The sequence below is a fragment of the Macrobrachium rosenbergii genome, chromosome 4, assembly GCF_040412425.1.
Source record: "Macrobrachium rosenbergii isolate ZJJX-2024 chromosome 4, ASM4041242v1, whole genome shotgun sequence".
NCBI classification, from domain to species: Eukaryota; Metazoa; Arthropoda; class Malacostraca; order Decapoda; family Palaemonidae; genus Macrobrachium; species Macrobrachium rosenbergii.
The window spans coordinates 27,066,041-27,089,324 of record NC_089744.1 but is presented as its reverse complement, the minus strand read 5'-3'; the positions used below and the strand labels follow the sequence as shown (position 1 = coordinate 27,089,324).

At 35.7% G+C, this 23,284-nt stretch overlaps 1 protein-coding gene across 1 annotated transcript in view; it reads left to right on the top strand.

Annotated features, from left to right (window-relative positions):
* The window catches only part of LOC136831436 (uncharacterized), a 45,252-nt gene extending 22,862 nt beyond the window's left edge, over positions 1-22,390 (top strand). Inside the window, exons 13-26 of the mRNA XM_067091898.1 lie at positions 3,947-4,066; positions 4,854-4,985; positions 5,446-5,535; positions 5,842-5,919; positions 6,567-6,756; positions 7,864-7,984; positions 8,117-8,275; positions 8,555-8,644; positions 9,031-9,160; positions 9,996-10,068; positions 14,451-14,552; positions 16,473-16,551; positions 18,393-18,573; positions 18,968-22,390. Coding sequence (XP_066947999.1) covers positions 3,947-4,066; positions 4,854-4,985; positions 5,446-5,535; positions 5,842-5,919; positions 6,567-6,756; positions 7,864-7,984; positions 8,117-8,275; positions 8,555-8,644; positions 9,031-9,160; positions 9,996-10,068; positions 14,451-14,552; positions 16,473-16,551; positions 18,393-18,573; positions 18,968-19,191 — 1,769 coding nt within the window. The 3' untranslated portion in view covers positions 19,192-22,390. The remainder of the gene's footprint in view (positions 1-3,946; positions 4,067-4,853; positions 4,986-5,445; positions 5,536-5,841; positions 5,920-6,566; positions 6,757-7,863; positions 7,985-8,116; positions 8,276-8,554; positions 8,645-9,030; positions 9,161-9,995; positions 10,069-14,450; positions 14,553-16,472; positions 16,552-18,392; positions 18,574-18,967) is intronic.
* The last annotated feature ends 894 nt before the right edge of the window (positions 22,391-23,284 follow it).

The window sequence follows — 23,284 nt, the reverse complement described above, 5'->3', positions numbered from 1 at the left end:
GGCCGTTTCAGAGAGTGCATATGGATATTCTGGGTAACTTCTCAGAGTCCGCTTATGGTTATAGACATTTATTAGTAGTTGTTGATGAGTTGACTCGCTTTGTCGAGATTTTCCCACTGAAATACAAATCAGCTGAGGAAGTTGCTATAGCGTTTTTAAGGGGATAATTTGTCGATATGGTGTTCCTGAATGTCTGATCACAGACAATGGTAGGGAGTTTATTAATAAGACTTTAGACGGTCTTGCTAATTTGTTGGGGATAAAGAAAGTATCTATAATCCCATATAGACCTGAAGCAAATGGGTTGTGTGAGAGGGCGAATCGGAAAGTAATTGAAGCTTTGCATGACGGTGGGAGGTTCCGATACACATTGGGACAGATCTTTGGATGAAGTGCGATATAGTATCAATACTATGATGAATGACACAATTAAGATATCTCCAGCAGAAGCTTTGTATGGATACAAGTTGAAAGGACCTTTTGATTTGTTACCAGAGCGAGTTCAGGGTGATGTTACGGTCACTTCGTTGATAAATACAGCGAGAGAAAGATTTGCACGTATCAGTAAAGAACTTGAACTTAGTTCGCGGGCAATGGTAGAGAAAAGTAACGCCCTAAATCGAGGGGAGTAGCTTTTTCGATGGGTGATAGAGTGTTTGTTAAAGTGAATGTTCGGAATGATCTGAATTATAAGTTAAGTCCGAAGTTCCACGGACCTTTTGAGATTGTAGAGATCAAAAGAGGGAATAGATTTGTAGTTAAAGATGTAAACACTGGAGTGACGAAATTGACCCATATTTCGAAGTTAAAGAAAGTTGGGATGTAATGGAACGTTTGTATATAGTCATGTAATGGAACGTTTGTATATAGTTAGAGGGATAAATGGGTTAATGTTTGTATATATATGATATTTTTTTTAAATTTTTTTTTGTCTCTTGTTCATTTTGGATGTTGAAGTTCTTAGTCATTTGTTTTCGAATAATTTTAGGAATTGATACATGGGCTAATTTCATACGAGATTTGACCCGTGTGTTAGTGGGTTGTTGTGTTATGATGTATTTTATCATCTGATTCATCCTGCAGAATCCTGTCTACGGAATTTCTCGTACTTAGCCGTGCTGTATTCAACAGTTCCGAGAAGATAATTATGCGTCATACGCATAACGAGCATTTGGTAGTGGAGGTACCTACAACCAAGGTGCCAATGACGGTTCCACCGTTGGAAGACATTGACGATTCCGTGATGTTCGAGTATCAGGAATATATTATGCCGACAATTTTAATTGTCTTAATAGCTATTTTACTGATAATTCTTGTTGTGGGAGTAGTAAAGCTTATTCGTGTTTGTAAGATTACATGTAAAGGCTCTAAGAACTCAACCCCAGTGACTTTGGAAGTGCGTCATGAGAGCAGTCCTTAAAGCTGCAGTGCAGTAGACATTGCTAATTGAGCATAGCTCTATCTGTTATGTTTTATACATATGCTTTTGTTTTAGTTTGCCGTTAAGGAGAGCGAGACGCTCTTATGTGGTGGCCGAGCTCTATTTCAGAAAATATGGCTGCTACAAGTTTTAAAGGACACATATATGCATTTCATAGCTTCAATGCTTTAAGATGTGATGAAAGAATTTATGGAGTCAGATGGAACTAGGTCGAGAGACTCGAGGTAAAATCTTTGTGTTCAACAAATAGTTTGATTCCTCAGCAATATTGCCAGTCAGGTGATCTTCCGAAGGGTTATGTATATTCGTGAGTACGTGCGTTAATTTGATCTAGATTACGCCAAAATCTGCCCTAAAAGTGAGTTTGATCGTTCATTAACGTGATAGAACTGCAGTTGTCTAGACGTAGCTTTGGAGAGGATCCAGGCTTAAATCGGCAGATAAGGTAGAGTTTGAAATCTCTGTTTTTATGGGAGAAAATTGAACTTGTGATTTTTACTATGATTTTCTAATCATTATGAACTTTTGAACTGGTGTGGGAGATTTAATATGAATATTCATACCTCTTTTATATTATTATTTTGTCATGTTACGTTTGCCATATCTTGGCTATGCATTTTACACTTTCCATTATTGTGTTTTGCATTTCATATATTTTTGGGAGTTTTCTATCATGTTTAATTCTTCCGACAGATGTCTGTGGACAGATGTCGGTGGACAGTGTGGACTGTTTCGAATAACATGTGGTAGACTGGTTTTGACATGACTAATTATTGATTTGGGGAGTATGTGTGAGTTTGGATATTTTCAGGCTATTAGCCATAGTGAGACTTCTTTAATCAGAAGTGTTTTGCAGTTCAGAGTTTAGTTATCTAACTCGATATTTCATTTATTATGCATTTTAATCTTTGCTTTGTTTTATTCATTTCTTGTTGGGTTATTTGAATAATAAACCTATTTTGTAGAAACTATTGCGTTTCTTTAAATGGTCCATTTAGTTGATTTGGTGAGAATGAGTGCGATTCGGGTGGGTGAACTTCGGAAAACGATGAGAGAGAGAGAGAGAGGCGATACACAGAGAGAGAGAGAGAGAGGTGATACACGGTGAGAGAGAGAGAGAGAGAGAGAGAGAGAGAGAGAGAGAGAGAGAGAGAGAAAGAGGAGAAAAATAGATGTAAGTGTCGCCGTGAGCGAACGTTCATACGCCTCCGTTTCATGATTAAAGATCGTTGGAGCACGTTACGTACACCTTCAAAAGGGTGTTAATTCTGTCCTCGTTACACATATCGTCCCTTTTGTGGCAGTGTCGAATATACATTTTTAAAACTTTTTGAGTCATCCGCAGCGACGGTGATTTTATCTTTGACTTTTTGTTTCAACAAAGCATGGAGTTTGTCTCTCTCTCACCATCCAGGATGTATGGTGCGAGACACACACTTGATGCTTAGCTGAAACAGGGGGAAGTCAATGATAAAATCACCGTCTATGTAGATAACTCAGTTTTAAAAATTCATATTCGACACTGCCAAAAAATGGACGGTATTTTCAAACTGCTTAAAACATCCAAGGGATGCTCCACTGAAAATTCTCGGAAATGAATTAAGAAAGTTACATCTAAATGGGTCCTTTTCACTCTTACGTTTTAGATTTACCATAGAACTGGCAAGGAGAATTAGCATTCATTTAGGAATAAATATACACCTATTTTCTTTTTTTATACAGAAATGATTTAAGAAATTATTTAAACATTCCCAAATCCTGCTTGGATTCATAATCGACATAATTTGTCAGACAACTGCAACACATATCTGACCTCTTCGTAAATCAGTATGGTAGTTCTCGATCTTTTCCGTTGCACAGAAATAAATGGCGCTCAGACATGTATTGCAGTTGTCTGACAAATTATGTCGATTATGAATCCAAGCAGGATTTGGGAATGTTTAAGTTATTTCTGTGTAAAAAATAAAATAAGTATAAACTTATTCCTAAATTTATGCTAAGCCCTTACTGTATCTTGTTTTGATACGTTCAAATAATGATATGCTGAGAAATATAAAAATGGGTTTAGTTGATTTAATAATTATTTGCTTTGAAAAACACATACATAGATATATATATATATATATATATATATATATATATATATATATATATATATATATATATATATATATATATATATATATATATATATATATATATATATGACTTTTATCACATCACCGTGATTCATATACAATCAGTAAAGCTACAAACGTCCTTTAATATCAATTTGCTCTACCTCGAAATAATATATTTTCATATATATTTACCGAAGGGAATTTTTTAGTTGATAATAAGTTCGTCGTCCCGTGGGCTACGAACTTATTATCAACTAAAAATTCCCTTCGGTAACATATATGAAAATATATTATTTCCGAGGTAGAGCGAATTGGATATTAAAGGACGTTTGTAGCTTACTGATTGTATATATACATATATGTATATACGTTCTTTTTTAAACAGCTGTAATTGAGAAGAAATGCCCAGAAGAGTACTTCCGGTGTGACAGTGGCTGTTTCAACCCTCGATTTCGGTGCGACCACATCAACCATTGTTTGCACGGAGAGGATGAGAAGGACTGTGGTAAGTAATTCATTTTTCCCCTTTTTTATTACAGACAACTGATTTTTCTATGAATTTCTTTGATTTTCATTCGTATTTTTCCTCCCCCTGCTTTTGCCACCTAGTGGTAATACTTCTTTCAGTTTCATTGAAAATTTCGTCAAATTTTTTTTTTTCTTGGGTGGAGTTCTGAATCTTGACTCTAAATTGAATTAATTTATTGAACACTTGATATGGCAATGCTGTTTTTCTTGACGTAAGTCTCTTAAAGCAGCAAAATATACATATCCAAATAACATATTTCCCATAGTACAAAATAACCTCTTATGAAGAAATCAGTCTGGATAACACCTGCTAATAACTATTATTATTATTATTATTATTATTATTATTATTATTATTATTATTATTATTATTATTATTATTATTATTATTATATGAAGATGAACCCTGATCATATGGAAAAAGCGCACAATGGGCCATTGACTTGAAATTCAAGCTTCCAAAGAACATGGTGTTCATTAAAAAAAAAAAGTAAAAGGAAGCAAAGAGAAATACAGAAAGAAGAGATCTCGCTTATTAAAAAGAGAACAAATAAATTAACAAATTAATAAAGAGATAAAAATGTAAGAAAATTATTAAAATGCAAGGAGAATTCTCTTAGGGTTGTAATGCATTGCATCTTCGTTTGAACTTTTGAAGTTCCAATTGCACGAACTTCCTCAGGGGGACTGTTCTACAAGAACTAGCAACATTATTGCGTTGGAAACGAATGATATTTAAATTCATCTAAATTATCATTTTACAGACGGTCTCGTAACAAGCGGACCCCTTCACGAGCTGAGAATGGAGAGAAGCCTCTACTACAAGAATCTTGTCAGTCTTGTCGCCAACACAACTGAACAAGCTATTTCCCACGAATATTCAGCAGCCAGTAATGGTAAAAAAAAAAAAATCCTTATTATGTCTGTTTGCACGTTCTCTCTAGTCTTCATTTTATTAAATCTGTAACGTTTTACAACTAATTTATCAGCTGGTTTGGTTGCATATTTACCATACTAAGTAGAATCATCATTTTCAGCTAAATCCTTAATTAGGGTAGTTGTTTTTAATGAGCCTCCTTCAGCTGTTTATCTTGAAATGCGGAAGGGGTTCATTTACTATACATATATTTTCTCCTCAGCGCTCCGTTAATGTACCTATGACTAATCTATTTTTTGTTAATGACTTGCAAGACATTTGGGAGTGTGTGTAGCAGAAATAGTTGAATATGGCTATTGACGTACTTGATATATTTAGATGTAATCTGAATCTGACAGTAGGACACTTCTATTATTATTATTATTATTATTATTATTATTATTATTATTATTATTATTATTATTATTATTATTGCACAGCTAGTTACGAGGAAACGGCTTCCTACAGTCCTTTGTGCCACACGGGAGTCTTCTGTGACCACTACGGCTGTTATGATTCGCAACTCAAGAGTAAGTGTTTATTCTTCATCATGATAACTGAAACAAATAAGCATTTAGGTCTGCAATGTCTCTTTTGGGAGATCAGTTTCTACCAGCCAATTACCAATTGTCGAACTCTTAACTTTATGTATATATGTATATATATATATATATATATATATATATATATATATATATATATATATATATATATATAATATATTATAATATATATATGTATATATATGTGTAAGTATATATATATATATATATATATATATATATATATATATATATATATATATATACATATTTATTAAATTTTTATTTTCTCAGGATACATCGAATACTCCCCACCTCGACTTCTTTGCTCAATGTGTGGAGGGTCGAAACCTGTATGCTGGGCCAGACACTGTAAGTCACCATATCGTACAATTTTTCCTTCCTTCACTAGTTAATCTCGACATCTTTGATAACCTATATATATATATATATATATATATATATATATATATATATATATATATATATATATATATATATATATATATCCTAAATCTTAGCGTATATGTAATGTGAGGAAAGTTAAGAAGAAAGTTAGTTTTCATTACAATTTACAAATGACAAAAGTTCATCTACAGCTCGGTCTCTGATTGGTGGAAGGGCCAGGTTGATGATCCAGCCTACTCAAGATTCACCTCTCTCTCTCATGCATTGCTACATTCATCGGAGAGCAAAGGTGTTCCAATCCGCGTTAATACTTATTCATTCTGTGTTATTTATGACATTCAATTACCTCTTCTGTTTAGAGGCAGTTACCTCTCTCTCTCTTTCGCTATCTCTCTCTCTCTCTTTGCGCCGTTTTCATTGAAAATATACATAGCACAAAGAGAGAGAGAGAGAGAGAGAGAGAGATAACCGCCTCCGTGGAGTAATAATAAAGCAAGTAACAAAAGGCTAAGCAGCACCTGATCAAAGACGAAAAGAATAAGAGAGAGAGAGAGTGAGAGAGAGAGAGAGAGAGTCACCCATTCATCCGAACTTTCTCGTTTCTTTCGCAGGGCTAAACGAATACCGCGCCGGAAGTCTCTCTGGGACCACCCTGAAGATGATGATGTTGAAACAAAAACCGAATTTTCTGGACCTGGAGCAGCTTTACGAACCTTCTCATCTGGACAGAGAACATTACTCTCTGAGTCCCGAGGATTTCGTCTTCTCCTGCACCTTCGATAAGAATTATTGCGACCATACGTGAGATATTTTTTTAATATTTATTTTCGAACATTCGGCCCGGCCGGCTGATGAAGAGTTAGAGGAATTTATTTCTGGTGATAGAAATTCAGTTCTCGCTATAATGTGGTTCGGATTCCACAATAAGCTGTAGGTCCCGTTGCTAAGTAACCAATTGGTTCTTATCCACGTAAAATAAGTCCAATCCTTCGGGCCAGCCCTAATCAGCTCAGTGGTCTGGTAAAACTAAGGTATACTTTAACTTTTGAACATTCGGTATCAGCTGAGTGTTCTTGTTGGAGAATAGTTAGGGCGATTTGTATGCACGTATATGTGTATGCATACATACGCACACACACATATATGTATATATAAATGTGTATATATATACAGCATATAACAAGTAAAAAATGCACCTAAGTTTCTCGGCGCAATCGAGTTTTCTGTACAGCGCATAATTAAGGGCCACCGAAAATAGATCTATCTTTTGGTGGTCTCGGTATAATGCTGTATGAGCCGCGGCCCATGAAACTTCAACCACGGCCCGGTGGTGGCCTGTCCTATATTGTTGCCAGAGGCATGATTATGGCTAACTTTAATCTTAAATAAAATAAAAACTACTGAAGCTAGAGGGCCGCAAGTTGGTATGTTTGATGATTGGTGGGTGGATGATCAACATAGCAATTTGCAGCCCTCTAGCCTAAGTAGTTTTTAAGGTCTGAGGGCGGCCAGAAAAATTGCCGACAGAAAAAAGTGCGGACGGAATAAAGAGCGGGCGGACAGACAAAGCCGGCCCAATAGTTTTCATTTACAGAAAACTAAAAAGGTACACTTTTCATCTTTAAGCCACAAATAACCCATTAATACTGCATGTCCTATCTATACCTTAGGAACAACGTGCGAAGCAGAAAATCTCTAGTTTTAACAGAGATTTGCGAAATGTTAGCTATACTCTAGGGGGTGATCGAACATTTAAATATCGAACCTCAATTACATTTCAGAGACTGTTTCTTGAATGAAAAATGTTGTCAAAGTCATGAAACAATAACTCGTTCCACCTGCATATTTTTTGTCGGAAAATACATGCTAGTGTAACTGTCAAATACTAAAATATGAGTTGTTTTGCAGATCGTTCTATTCTTGGGCCAGTGACCACTACGGCCGGTGTTATACTTTCAATTCTCCCAGCGTAGAGAACGCCACCACTGTCAACCCATGGCCCAGGATGATCACGCAAGCTGGACCCAAGGTTAGGTTAAATCTATATCTTTCAGTCCCCAGACCATAATCTAGGTCATCAAAACTCTGAGTTACTCCTTTTATGAAATCCACCATGAAATGTATAAATGGACTGATGCAGATTCTACATAAAATTTTCCAGAATAGTCTTCGTCTCACCCTGAACATCGAATCGGGTATATCTCTTCTAAGTCCCGAAGTTGGTGTGCGAGTGATTATTCACAGCCCTCATCTCCTACCAGTGCCGGAAGAAGAAGGTTTTAATCTGGGCCCTGGAAGTTCTTCCATCAGTGTCAGCAGGGTAAGAATCTACTTGTTTGTTGGAATAATTTAAGATCTATCCATTTATTAATCTTCAAGAGCTGGTGTCTCAGCAATTAACCAGTTTCAAATATAAGATTTTGGGTCAGTCATGAAATTCAGCCATATACAACTATCCCATTTAAAGTATATCCTTAAAAAGTTTATAATTCTCTAATTATTGAAATATTCGTGTCATCTAGAAATCATTTCACATTCCAAATAAGCTTATACCAACTCGTTTTTAAAGATGACTGTCTCGGAATTTCTTCTTCTTCAGACAATGTTCGAGAGATTAGGTCTACCTCACGGTACTTGTAATGATGATTACACGTTCGGAAACAAAATGCCTTTTAAATACTCTCGCAAGGTAAGAATTTAACGCCCGTTCCATTTTGTATCCTTCCTTTTCTCAGACTTTTTGAATAATAAAGATGATCTTTTCATCGTGTACAGTATGATGTAGCTAGAATGCCCTTTCTTTTTCCTTTTTAATTCCGGGTAAGCAAAGTGAATTCATATATTACATTAACTTTAGGTAACTCCAGGTAAAGGTATTTCCTCTGGGTACTAAGCATATTATACCTATTGCTAAAGAAAGCAGAAAACCACACATCATGGCAACTTATATAAATGCAAAGAGAGAGTAGAAGAATGATAAAAACAAAGCAAATAAAAAGAACATGGAACTAAGTGAAACTAAACGAAAATCTAAGAAACGCTAAGACGACCGTTTTCTGTCATCTGTTCCCGCAGCTCTGCAACGAACTTTGTTTCGAACGCGAGATCAGGAAGCGGTGCGAGTGTCGCAGTGGCGTCAGCCCTTCTTTCAACGCCCTGGATGATGGACCCACTTATTACTGCAATCGCAAACAGCCTGGTGACAGTAAGCTTCCTGGCTGTTTCTTATTCTCTTCTTTGTCGTCTGTTATTTTTTCATTCATGTTTTTCCTCCCTTCCCCCCACCTCTTTTTCTACATTATTGGTGGCATTTTGTTTGATAAGCAATTTCTGTTATTGCTGTCAGTTGCTACTACTGTAATGTTTCTAGTGCAACTTCAAACGACAGTTGTATCTCTGTGATTGCTACTGTTAATTTTTACTAGTTACAAAGATTTTCCTGAAGAACAGAATAGTCCCACATATTTAAATTTCAGTCAGTCTGACGATATTGGATAATAATATTTCCAATATCCTTGACCCACAGATGTAGATATTCATGGAAAAAATACAGCTTTCATTAGCTATAACATTTAGACCTGTACTCATTTTACAGTGTAATAGTAAATCATTTTAGATAATTCAACATCCATCCACATGATACGTTAACCTTAAATCAAAAGTAATATAACATTTGGTCGTTATCTATCTATTAATAAAAACCTATTATTTAGTGAGAGCTCAAAGTGTGATTCAACTCCTCGCCAAAATAAATAAATAGAATTCATAACTGATTCAATCATATAGCTACTATAAAAGTCAGTGCTTGAATGTGCGAGTATATTCTGTGTTCTCGCAGATAACTTATTTGAATGGGAAAGCGGATGTGACGTCACATTAAATAAAGATAATAATGTAGTTAGTGTCACTGGTTGATCAAGAAATCAAGAGAAACATCAGACGAGAGGTCCCTCGTACTTTAACCGTAGGGTACACGGCAGCACCCGAGAGTTTTCATATTATTTTTTATCTGTTTATTTATTTATTTATTTTGTTATCAGAGATCTGCATGGATATGGTCTCCCGTGATTATCTTGGTGGATATCTCGACTGCGGATGTCATGAGGCCTGCAGGTATGTGGGTGCTGTTTTTGTTATTAATATGACCATTACTATTATAAAATTACATCCGCATACACACATACATACACACACATATATATGTGTGTGTGTGTGTGTGTGTGTGTGTATTTACAGTATCTTATATATAAAAGTGAATGATTGTATGTTTGTATGCTAGTTTGTTTGTAAGTCTGTATGCTTGTGGGCTATAGAAATCTGAACCGCTTGACCGATATTGACAAAATTTGGCAAGTGGACATCATTTGACCCGGCTTAAATAATAGGGTAGGTCTCAAACCCGTACCCTCTTCCCTTTCCCTCATCGTATTTCCCTTTGTAACTTATGAGGTAACCACTTGACCGATCTAGACAAAATTTGGCACGTGCCCATCATTTGACCCAACTTAGCTAATAAGATAGGTTCAAACCCGTACCCTCTTCCCCTCCCCCCTTCCCTTTGTAACTTATGTGGTAACCGTTTGACCGATCTAGACAAAATTTGGCAAGTGGCCATCATGTGACCCAACTCGAGAAATACGGTAGGTTTCAAACCCATACCCCCTTCCCCTTCCCTCATCCCTCTTCCCTTTGTAACTTATGTGGTAACCGCTTGACCGATCTAGACAAAATTTGGCACGTGTCATCATTTGACCCAACTTAGATAATAGGATAGGTTTCAAACACATATCCCCTTCCCTTTGTAACTCGTGTGGTAACCACTTGACAGATCTAGACAAAACTTGGCATGTGGCCATCATTTCACCCAAATTACTAGTGGGGTAGGTTTCAAGCCCGTACTCCCTTCCCTCTTCCCTTTGTAACTTATGTGGTGACTGCTTGACCGATCTAGACAAAATTTGGCACGTGCCATCATTTGACCGAACTTAGATAATAGGGTAGGTTTCAAGCTTCTGTGGTAACCACTTGACCGATCTAGACAAAATTTGGCACGTGCCATCATTTGACCTAACTTAGATAATAAAGTAGGTTTCAAACTTGTACCCCTTTCTCTTTTCCCCATCCCTCTTCCCTTTGTAACTTATGTGGTAACCTCTTGATTGATCTAGAAAAAATTTGGCACGTAGTCATCATTTGACCCACCTTAGACAATAGGGTAGGTATCAAACCCACACTCACTTCCCCTTCCCCTTCCCCATCTCTCTTCCCCCTTCCTTTTGTAACTTGTGGTAAATAAACTCTACAGGTTTATCAAACCCCATTTCACGTACTCGATACCATAGAAATATATAATTGAAAATGCTTTTCTTTCCTGTGATTAACAACTCTGTATCAAGGTTTGTGTTCAGGTTCTGTGGGGCTATGTGTTTAGGCTTAGTGGGGATGTGTTTAGGTTAAGCAGGGGTGTGTCTAGGTTTAGTGGGGGTGTGTTTAAGTTCAACGTGGGGAGTTTTTAGGTTTAGCAGGGGTGTGTTTACGTTTACTGGGGGTGTGTTTAGGTTTAGTGGGTGGTGCATTTAGGTTTAGTGGGTAGTGTGTGTTTAGGTTTAGTGGGGATGTGTTGTTTAGGTTTAATGGGGATTTGTTTAGGTTAACAGGGAGGGTGTGTTTAGGTTTAGTGGGGCGTGTGTTTAGGTTTAATGGGGAAGTGTTTAGGTTTAGCAGTGGGCATGTTTAAGTTTAGTGTTGGGTGTGTTTAGGTTTAGTGGGGTGTTTCAGTTAAGTGGGGATTAAATATGACAGTCACCACAGTAATATCTAGATAAAAAATGGACAATCACCACAATTATATCTGGATAAGAGGGACAGACAGAACAGCAATGCCTGGATAAATGGGACAGTCGCCACAGTAATACCTGGGGGATAGTCACTATAGTAATGTCTGGAAAAAATGGACAGTCATGACAGTAATACCTGGATAAAAGGGACAGTCAGTAGAGTAATACTTGGATAAAGGGGACAGTCAGCAAAGTAATATTTGGATAAAAGGGACAGTAAGCACATTAATACCTGGATAAAAGGGACAGTCACTACAGTAATACCTAGACAAAAGGGACAGTCAGTAAAGTAATATTTGGATAAAAGGGACAGTAAGTACATTAATACCTGGGTAGAAGGGACAGTCACCACAGTAATACCTTGATAAAAGAGACAGTCGGCAAAGTAATACCTGGAGAAAAGGGACAGTCAATATAGTAATACCTGGATAGAGGGGACAGTCAGAACATTAACACCCTGATTAATGGGACAGACAGCATAGTAATACCTGGATAAAAGGGACAGTCACCTCAGTAACACCTGGATAAATGGGACAGTCACCACAGTAATGCCTAGATAAAAGGGACAGTCACTACAGTAATTACCTGGATAAAAGGGACAGTCAGCACAGTAATACCTGGATAAAAGGGACAGTCACCACAGTAATACCTGGATAAAAGGGACAGTCACCACAGTAATACCTGGATAAAAGATACATTCACTACAGTAATTACCTAGATAAAAGGGATAGTCGCCACAGTAATACCTGGATAAAAGGGACAGTCACCACAGTAATACCTGGATAAAAGGGACAGTCACCACAGTAATACCTGGATAAAAGGGACAGTCACTACGGTAATTACCTAGATAAAAGGGACAGTCACCACAGTAATACCTGGATAAAAGGGACAGTCACTACGGTAATTACCTAGATAAAAGGGACAGTCACCACAGTAATACCTGGATAAAAGGGACAGTCACTACAGTAATTACCTAGATAAAAGGGACAGTCACCACAGTAATACCTGGATAAAAGGGACAGTCACCTCTGTAATGTCCGGATAAAAGGGACAGACTGCACAGTAATACCTGGATAAAAGGGACAGTCAGTACAGTCATATCTTGATAAAAGGGACTGCTACCTCAGTAATATCTGGATAAAAGGGACAGACTGCGCAGTAATACCTGGATAAAAGGGACAGTCAGCAAAGTAATATTTGGATAAAAGGGACTGTCACCTCAGTAATATCTGGATAAAAGGGACAGACTGCGCAGTAATACCTGGTAAAAGGGACAGTCAGCAAAGTAATACTTGGATAAAAGGGACAGTCAGCATAGTAATATCTGGATAAAAATGACAAACTGCACAGTAATACCTGGATAAAAGGGACAGTCAGTATAGTCATACCTTGATAAAAGGGACTGCCACCTCAGTAATATCTGGATAAAAGGGACAGACTGCACAGTAATACCTGGATAAAATGGACAGTCAGTACAGTCATACCTTAATAAAAGGGACTGTCACCTCAGTAATATCTGGATAAAAGGGACAGACTGCACAGTAATACCTGGTAAAAGGGACAGTCACCACAGTAATACCTTGATAAAATGGACAGTCACCACAGTAATACCTTGATAAAAGGGACAGTCACCTCAGTAATATCTGGATAAAAGGGACAGTCAGCAAAGCAATATTTGGATAAAAGGGACAGTAAGCACATTAATACCTGGATAAAAGGGACAGTCAGTACAGTAATACCTGGATAAAGGGGACGGTCAGAACAGTAATATGGGACAGCCAACATACTAATGCCTGGATAAAAGGGACAGCCACCACAGTAATATCTGGATAAATGGGAAAGTCACTACAGTAATACCCGGATAAAAGGGACAGGCAATACAGTAATACCTGGATAAATGTGACGGTTAAGTACAGTAATACCTGGATAAAAGGGACATTCACCACAGTAATATATAGACAAATGGAACAGTCAGAACAGTAATATATGGATAAAAGGGATAGTTGGTACAGTAATTCCTTGATAAACGCGACAGTTACCACAGTAATATGTGAATAAATGGGACAGTTAGAACAGTAATCCCTGGATAAAAGGGACAGTCAGCACAAGGAGGTGCAGGAAAAATTGATTGAGTCCTTCAGAGTGTTCCTGGCAGCTAGTATGTATGTATGTATGTATGTATGTATGTATGTATGTATGTATGTATGTATGTATATATATGTGTGTGTGTGTATATATATATATATATATATATATATATATATATATATATATATATATATATATATACACATATATATACACACACATATATATATATATATATATATATATATATATATATATATATATATATATATATATATATATATATATATATATATATATATATATATATATGTATATATATTTATATATATATGTCGAGAGAGAAAGGTAGAGAAAGAGAGGATTCTTTCTTTACTATACTGTTGCTGACAAAGAATCACCGCATCATCATAGATTAACCCTGTTGGTAGTGTTATGTAATGAGCAACAAGCAAGAATGAAATACACAAATAGTTGGGTGATACCAGCTCAAAAAATATATATAAAAAATTATATTAACAGGGAATTACAGACAAAATGTTCTTAATTCAGTGAATTTTTCTTCAACAGAGAAATGAGGTACCACACGCAAGTGACCTCTAGTAAGATAAACCCACAGTACTACACTAACCTGCACCGGGACAGGAAAGCTGTTAAGGCTCTGTGCTCAAAGTAAGTATGCCATAATCGTCATACCTATACATTATATACATATATATATACATATATATACATGTATATAATACATATATGTACATATATATACATATAATATACATACATATATATATATATATATATATATATATATATATATATATATATATATATATACATATATAAATGCTACATGTGCACAAAACACACATGCATTTTATATAACTATATCTATCATATATACATATATATATATATATATATATATATATATATATATATATATATATATATATATATATATATATATATATATATATATGTTGCATAACTTTTTTCGATATTAAGTTTATTCTTGTTCTATACCTGCCTTTGTCATTATTGTCAAATTTTCTCAAACAAATTTGATACTAATGCAGCCTTCCTTAAGCTAAAGCTTTCTGAAAAATAAATATTGATATACCTCAAATCCCTTTTTTTATTTATTAGCTGAAGTATTAATTTCCTCTATCTGCTGCATAATCCGTTTACTGTTTTATTGTTTGTAAAGTTTTTTGTTTTATTTTTATTAATCCTTTCCATTTCTGTTGACGGATTGTTAGCACGAGCTTTTAGTTCCTTATGAAAATTATAATTTTTTTCTACTTTTATATTATTTCAGGTGTACTTTAGCGAGATTGTCTTGCATAGTTTGTGCTCGATACTTTATATTTTCACCAAATATTTTTTTTCTCCCCTTCATTAGAGTTTATCATGATTTACGAGTAAATTTTCTGTGTGAAAGTAATCAGTAAAGGACGATGTTTAAATCAAACACTACTATACCACTACTGAAGTAATCTGCTAGAGAGATTAGGGTTTCAACTTGGTGTATCTGTAACGCAATCACCATCTTGGTCAGTCCTTTATTTCACACTACTCTACCTCCTTTAAGTGTATATTTTCAGCTTTCCTTGTTGATATCTTTGATGCTTCGTTTTTTACACTAGATTCTGAGTCAGTCTGTATTCCGTGTCTTTGTATTTTTATATCAGATTCTGAGTCAGTTTGTATTCTGTGTTATTGTATTCTTATACCAGATTCTGAGTCAGTCTGTATTCCGTGTCATTGCATTTTTATACAAGATTCTGAGTCAGTTTGTATTCCGTGTCATTGTATTTTTATACCAATTCTGAGACAGTCTGTATTCCGTGTCATTGTATTTTTATACCAGATTCTGATTCAGTCTGTATTCCGTTTCACTGTATTTTTATACCAGATTCTGAGTCAGTTTGTATTCCGTGTCATTGTATTTTTATACCAGATTCTGAATCAGTCTGTATTCCGTGTCATTGTATTTTTATACCAGATTCTGATTCAGTCTGTATTCCGTGTCATTCTATTTTTATACCAGATTCTGATTCAGTCTGTATTTCGTGTCATTGTATTTTTATACCAGATTCTGATTCAGTCTGTATTCCGTGTCATTGTATTTTTATACCAGATTCTGATTCAGTCTGTATTCCGTGTCACTGTATTCTTATACCAGATTCTGAGTCAGTCTGTATTCTGTGTCACTGTATTCTTATACCAGATTCTGAGTCAGTCTGTATTCCGTGTCACTGTATTCTTATACCAATTCTGAGTAAGTCTGTATTCCATTTCATTGTATTTTTATACCAGATTCTGAGTCAGTTTGTATACCGTGTCGATGTATAATTTGATTGTGGGCTAACACGCATACATGTTCACCCCCATGGCTGTCAGGGAGTTATTACACCCTAACCCACCCTAAATTCTCCCTTAACCCGCCCCTCCTCCGTAAAAACCAATAACGAGTTTTTTTATATTCCAGTAACATTGACACAGTAAGTCTCGAGACCTATCTGGAATTATCTATTTATTTTTGTGTCAAAAAAAAAAACTTATTCTAGTGACAGCCTTTTTACATTCCAGCGACATGGAAATGGTGAACCTGGAAATATACCTGGAATCAATGTCATACGAAGTGATCAGCGAGAGTCCCACATACACGGTAAGAAACATAGCCATATGCTTTCTTTTCTGTTTTAGGTCGATTTTTTCTGAAGTGGCCCTGCTATTGACTAATAATTTTTTTTTAACACAAAAGCAAAATATATTTAAATACAGTAAAATATTGGTATATTTGTCTCACTTTAAAAAAAATCATATATTTTGTTTTTACCTCGTTAATATTTTATTTCATACACGCAAAGCTGATATTTAGCACTAATTCTTAATTAGGAAGGAATTGTTCAGTGTCAGATCAACTACCTCAAATCCTCTGTAGTGGATTGTCTTAGTTATTTGTTACGTACCACTGTTACGGAACTATTGTAACGATCATCTGTTAATCCGGTAATAAGCTGCTGGCTTATATCTTCCAACTCATATTTGCTAATTTCAGACCACAGCCCAAGGACTATATAAAAAGCGAATGGACAAGATAAACTGTCATTAAGAATAATAAGTATTAAAAAGTATATGAACAATGAGCATGTGTCATTACGATAATAAAAACAATGATTATAAAAAAAAATACTTATATATAACGAAGTCACTTTCACAATGAAAACAGATTGTTTATCAGGTGATATCATCTTTCAACATAATTCCGAAAATAATACAAACAGGGATTGATTTTCACCCACTTACCTGTAGTACACAATGCTATATGTAAAGTACCTAGTAAGCCTACCGAGAACATCACAATCTATTAACCTATACAACAATGAAATGTACAGTAGTTTACCGATAGAAAGCCATCACAAAGTGAAATGCAAACAACGACAAAAGTAAGGACGTAACTTACGGTACAGGTCCACTTGATCTGAGGTAAAGTGGAGTTTCACTCACTACAGCCAAAGAATTCCTGACTCTAGGTGATTTACAAGGCTCGAGGTACTGTATGTTGTGTATGCGGCAGGGAACATAGAAAACGATCTTATGGAAATGAAACAGTAATACTTCTCATGGCTAATAGATGTCGCTGACAAAATGCTAAGTTAATGCTGCAATAACAGGCGCCATTATGATATAAACGCCTGTTATACAATAACTGTAGGAAAATACATTTGTTTATGATAACATTTATGGCTCTACAAAATTTACTCATTCACATATCTAATACCATCAAAGTAAGAAAGCATTTTTTGAAACTGTATATAAAATTCTGAGAATCTCGACATACCAACATAGCAGTGATTTTTCTTCTGTGTAAAAACGTTCACAGAAAAAAAAGTTTTAAAAACTGACACACAAACAATTGTCTTTATTATACATCCTTCATGAATAACCATACGTGGGAAGCGCACTTTCATTAAGACCAGACCTGAATATTCACCTGGATTATAGTCTCAATCAAAGTGGTATTTTCATATCAAGTTAAATTCCATTTTCACTTCAAAGTGCCGTTTTTTCATATCAGCTAAACTTGAACTTACATCTCAGTAGAATTGGTATTTCCGTATTCACTGCATGACAAATCTCTCGGACAAAACTTTTCATCTCAACTAAACCTGCATTTTCATCGCAGTTAAATAGGCATAGCTACCCTCAGCTATGCCTTGTGTTATCTTAATCAAACTGATGTTTTTATCCTAAACTAAGCATGAATTTTATCTCAATAAGTATTTTCACCTCAGCTATACCTGCACAAAATATCAGTCGAATATTTTCCATGTTAATTGAAATGAGACTTTAAACATCAACTACCCGTGTACATTTACTCCTCAGTCAAATACGTATTTTCATATCAGTTAAACCTAAATTGTCGTCTCAGTCGAAATGGTAATTTTACCCTTTCCTAAACTTATTTTATAATCTCAACTAACCCCGTATTTCCGTTCCACCCAGTGGGATTTGCTGCTCAGTAACGTTGGTGGTTTTATGGGTCTCTTCATCGGAATGTCCTTCGTGACAATCCTGGAATTGCTGGAATTAGTCGTGGATCTGCTGATTGTGGTGTTCAAGCGGCGGTCACTGCTAGAAAGCAACGATGAGGAGAATCAGAAAAAGAAACCTGTACTTAATAACAGTAAGTAGGAAGAGTGGACAACGTTTCTGTAATTTTTTGTTCTGGATGGAGAAGCTAAGCCGAACATCAGAATAAGCTAATTTATGTCTCAGTTCTTAATTATGGAATAATACGTTTTTTTTTCAGTTTTGTATAATTAGAGGGCATTTCGTTCCAACACGAATAAATGTTTAAAGCATAGCAGTTTCGATAGTATAGTAGTTTACCTTTTTTATCTTTAAAACAATAAACTTTGTAGGCATAAGTTTACAGTATCTTGTTGAGCAGGGCAGTTCAGAACGTTTATTATTACATAATAAAAGGGCTGTGCCATATCATTGTTAATTATTATCTAACAAACAATAACATGGTTATAGCTCTTTTCTACATTTGTCTGACGTAACCTGTGTTTCAGCCTTGAGACCTGGCATCAGTACATCCTGGGCAAAGGAAAGCGACGACGAAAGGAGGAATGGGGAACTGAACAACGACAGCTCTGCGGTGTTGAAGAAGACGCTGGAGGTGCTCCTGATGGAGCAACACGACATAAACAAGGAGCTGAACGCTCTGAAGTTGGAGCAGGAGGCCATGAAGCAGCAGTTGGGAACTGTCTATCCAGAAGAGAAGACTAGATGTTAGAAGATGTTACAATGGTTCATGAATGATTCATGAACAGGACCGAATTGAGTTTTTAAGAAATGACACGCTTTTTAAGCCTTGTGTGCTCAAGGAGCTTCTGTAAGCCTCGAGGGCACAGGCTGATGGTCATTACAGAATAAAGGTGGGTCTTCTCCAACTCTTTTCTCCTTTTTCGTTCTGCATTTTCATCTTTCTCTCCCATATCTCTCGGATGGCGCGTAATTTGCTATTTTGCCACATATTTGGCTCAATTTTGTCTCAACCATACTGTAGATTAAGCTCGAGCCAAGTCATCTAATCAAGGGGCCATATTTCGTATGGCTGCCGGTTGTGGTGCCATTTTTCAGTGTATTTGGGCCTATGGCAGTCTGGAAAGAAATGGCTTTTTGTAGGATTACCCCTTAAAAGAATAAATAAGTGCTTAACAATCCGTTGACCACAAGTCATCATCAGCTGTCTCTGGGGACTTAGACACAAAGATCATCCATCTGCTGTTCATGCTGATCAGCATGACAGTTCAGCTTTGGATTCTGTCATTCTCTCATTCTTAAGATTGTGTCCAGTCAGTAAATATCCTCCCTTATATTTCACAGTGCACTGGATTTTATTTCAACAGATGTTTTAGCCGTACACTGGACATCTTAACTAATATATTCTTAATTAATATAGTCCAAGTAACACCATTAAAAAACAAAGCTGTTACTAAAAGCCTCTTAATTGGCAATTGTAGAATGTGCTTGTACCGATAAAGATATCTAAAATTAATGTAGCCTCCATTCCGTAAGGATATGAAATTAGACTCTGACCGTCCTGTGAAAATATGAACTTAGGCTTTGACCGATTTCGGATAGTCTTTTCCCAAGGAACAATGTCAAAATCCGGACTTATGATCAAACCAAGATTAAGCTTCGTTTGTTTTTACAGATGAACACTTGCAAAAGGCAATTCATGTTAGTTTAGTCTGTAAGCATCGCTAATCATGTTTACGCTGGTGTGCCAGTCTCTAAACATGAATGCTTTTAATATTTTGAAGCAACTCAGTTTTGGTACAGAATTTTCAAAGGCTCTGAAGTGTTCCCAAATCTTTTATTGAATACCCTAATTATTGTCCCTCAGACGCTGAGACTCGAACATTCCATTTTTTTTAATACTTGTAAAATCACATTTTATTTGTAACCACTCAGAATGAATGTCTATAGTCAGTTCTGTTGCTATTCCTCTCAATCTTCTCCTCTAATGTTTGACAACGTCCCTCATTCACCTCATGAATCACGTCTGACTTATGCGATCTCTTGAAATTTTAGCATTTTTAATCGTAGAGTCACAGTCACTGGTTCTGCGATTCGCTGCATAGTTGCTCCAGCAAGGTTAATCTTCTTTCACCTTAGAAGGTCATTTCTGTTTGACAACAGGGACACCTGCTTCTCGCTATATATATCCCGAATTCTAGCTTCATCTTTTGAAACGAGCTGGAAACTTTTACTAAATGAAACAATCTCTAACAACAGGGTCACATTTCAATATTGTTGTCAATATTCTCGACGTTCTACAGACATTCATTTCTTGTAAGCAGGTTGGTTATGAGATCTTCCTTTGACTCTTCACTCGATAGATTACATACCATAAATTTGGGTGAGAGCTTGTTCACATTTTTGTGAGTTACGTTATTAACATTACCCATGTTAAGGGCAGCCTCATCTCTCTCCCCTTCTCAGTTTCACAAATCATAACCTATTTTCTTATCGGTAATTCTGCTGTCAGATACCTGAATCTCTTCAAAAGCCTCTCAGCTACGCCTCTTTTTTTTTCTTGAGCACTTTGTTCATTATATGCAGACTCAGCAATCAGAAAAATCTTCTTGGCGCTCTTTTCCTTCTCCTGGACCAATGAATATTCTCTTATCTTACCGATGGCCTCATCTTCTAAGTCATTTATTTCTACAGAAAAGTGGTTAACGATCTACCCAAGTGTCACCCCCAATTTTATCTTTCTAAGATTCCAGCTAATTTTTCAAATGATCTCTCGATACTTTCCAGTCATCAAAACAAACGTCGTTGATCCACTTGACTTTTTCTAAGTTCTCACTTTTCATTCCATCCAGACCGGTACAATTCTTGTGTACCATAAAACTTGAACCTTACCCTAACACTCACTAGGCACGAATAGCAAACACTCATCGTGTGACGGCATTGATAATCGTATTACGCTTGCCTTAACCACCAGGAACTCACCGTAGTTTCCAAACAATCACAGAGCACGGTTCGTTGATCGCTGGACGCAGGGGCGAAAAGCAGACACATCCGACCACCTTCACTACTCAGTGTGTACTGTTAAATTTGAGCTCTCAGTCTCGGTTCCTCTGAACCGAAGGTGTTTTACTCGCTGTACTGCGAAATTGTGGAGCCCAGTGCATCATTGTCCTCTTTTATCTGACTTATATTGGAGTTAATATATATAAAAACGTTGTGTTTGTTATGATATCTCTATGAGTTATTCATTTGCAATTTTTTTTAGTGTTTACATACACTGTTTCACCAGTGGGCGCTGTTTTACGAAAGCTTGTGTTTGTTTCAAAAGTTGGTTTGATATCCCTCATGGACAAGGGTTTAATAGCATCTTTAAAGCAAAATGTAAGCAAGCCATAAAACCTAGGTAAGTAATTACCTAAACTGTTCATTTTAGGAAGTATTAAATTTTCATACCAACTGATGTATATGACCTTTGCTACATACTTCCGCAATACAAGTCTGAAATCTCCTTAACTTAATGTCTCCAAAATAAGTTATTTGATAAAGAATGATACAAATGTAATGATTCTTTTTTTCTGAGAATCTAGTTGTATCACAACTTCATCCAAGTAAGAGGTTTCTTACTTAGACGATGCATAATTGAAATGACCCTCAATGTACAATTTTTAACTTTTAAACATAGTTCAGAAAGTAGTAATTCCCTCGAAATCATGCTTCTCATTGTGATTTTTAAAATTTTAATTCAGAATTACATTATACCCCTGATGCTCCAATTTCAAATAATCTTCGGTAAACAATTCAATAAAATGTATCAGGAGTATGATAACAATGAGCCTACAGTTATTAAAAGTCTTCACTTCTTTTCAATCAAATTCAGGAAATTTACTTCTGATTTTTCTATTTGAATAGAATCTTAGTCACATGGAAGAAAATAAAACAATAGCACTATTTTTGAGCAAACTTTATTGCAAACCTTGTGTAGAAATTAAGCTTTAACAAGCACAAATGTTGTGCAAATATATATATATGTTAATATGCATATGCAAGTAATTACATAGGAAAATGTTGCCAGATGATGAAACAACATATACCCTGGTGGCTAAATTTAATACTATAGAGTCATTTGATATATTTATGATACATGTCTGATTCATGCTATGCTTGGAGAGGAGACAAAAAAAAAACAATCATTATTATCATCATCATCATCATTATCATTATCGCGGTTTTGAAAGCAATGCTTACAATGGACAGGTAAAGAAAATCCATACGCATATGATAACAAAACTTTACATGGTGGACAGAGTAATGAAATTGTACTGTGAAGTTACGTTAATGTTGCGTTACAGATACTTACTTAGCCAAGTCGACGAAGCACGTATATATCAAATGATGAAGGTAAAAAAAAAACGAAGAATGGGACTGGCAAAGGATAGCACCAGGATGATAAATGCTGTATGTCATCTATGAATTGAAGATAAAATGATTTAATAAATAAATAAATGATTATATATATACATAATATATATACTGTATATATATTTATATATATATAAATAAAACTTTCAACATGATTATGAAGACTGAGCACTGCTAAACAATAACAGCAGAGCTGTGGTACAGCCTGAGGGGTGGAAATGAGAAATCAAAAGTATATTTACAGCTAATGCAGAAGCTAGGTAAGGATGGATTCTTTTTATAACGTGAGAAATAACGTATTGAAACATCCTAAAATAAACAATAGTTTACTTTTTTTTATTTTTTCTAAATTAACAAAGTTACATACCAGCCACATGTGATTTTATTTTAAACAAGCCCTGTCTCCTACAAATTCCTTAAGAAGA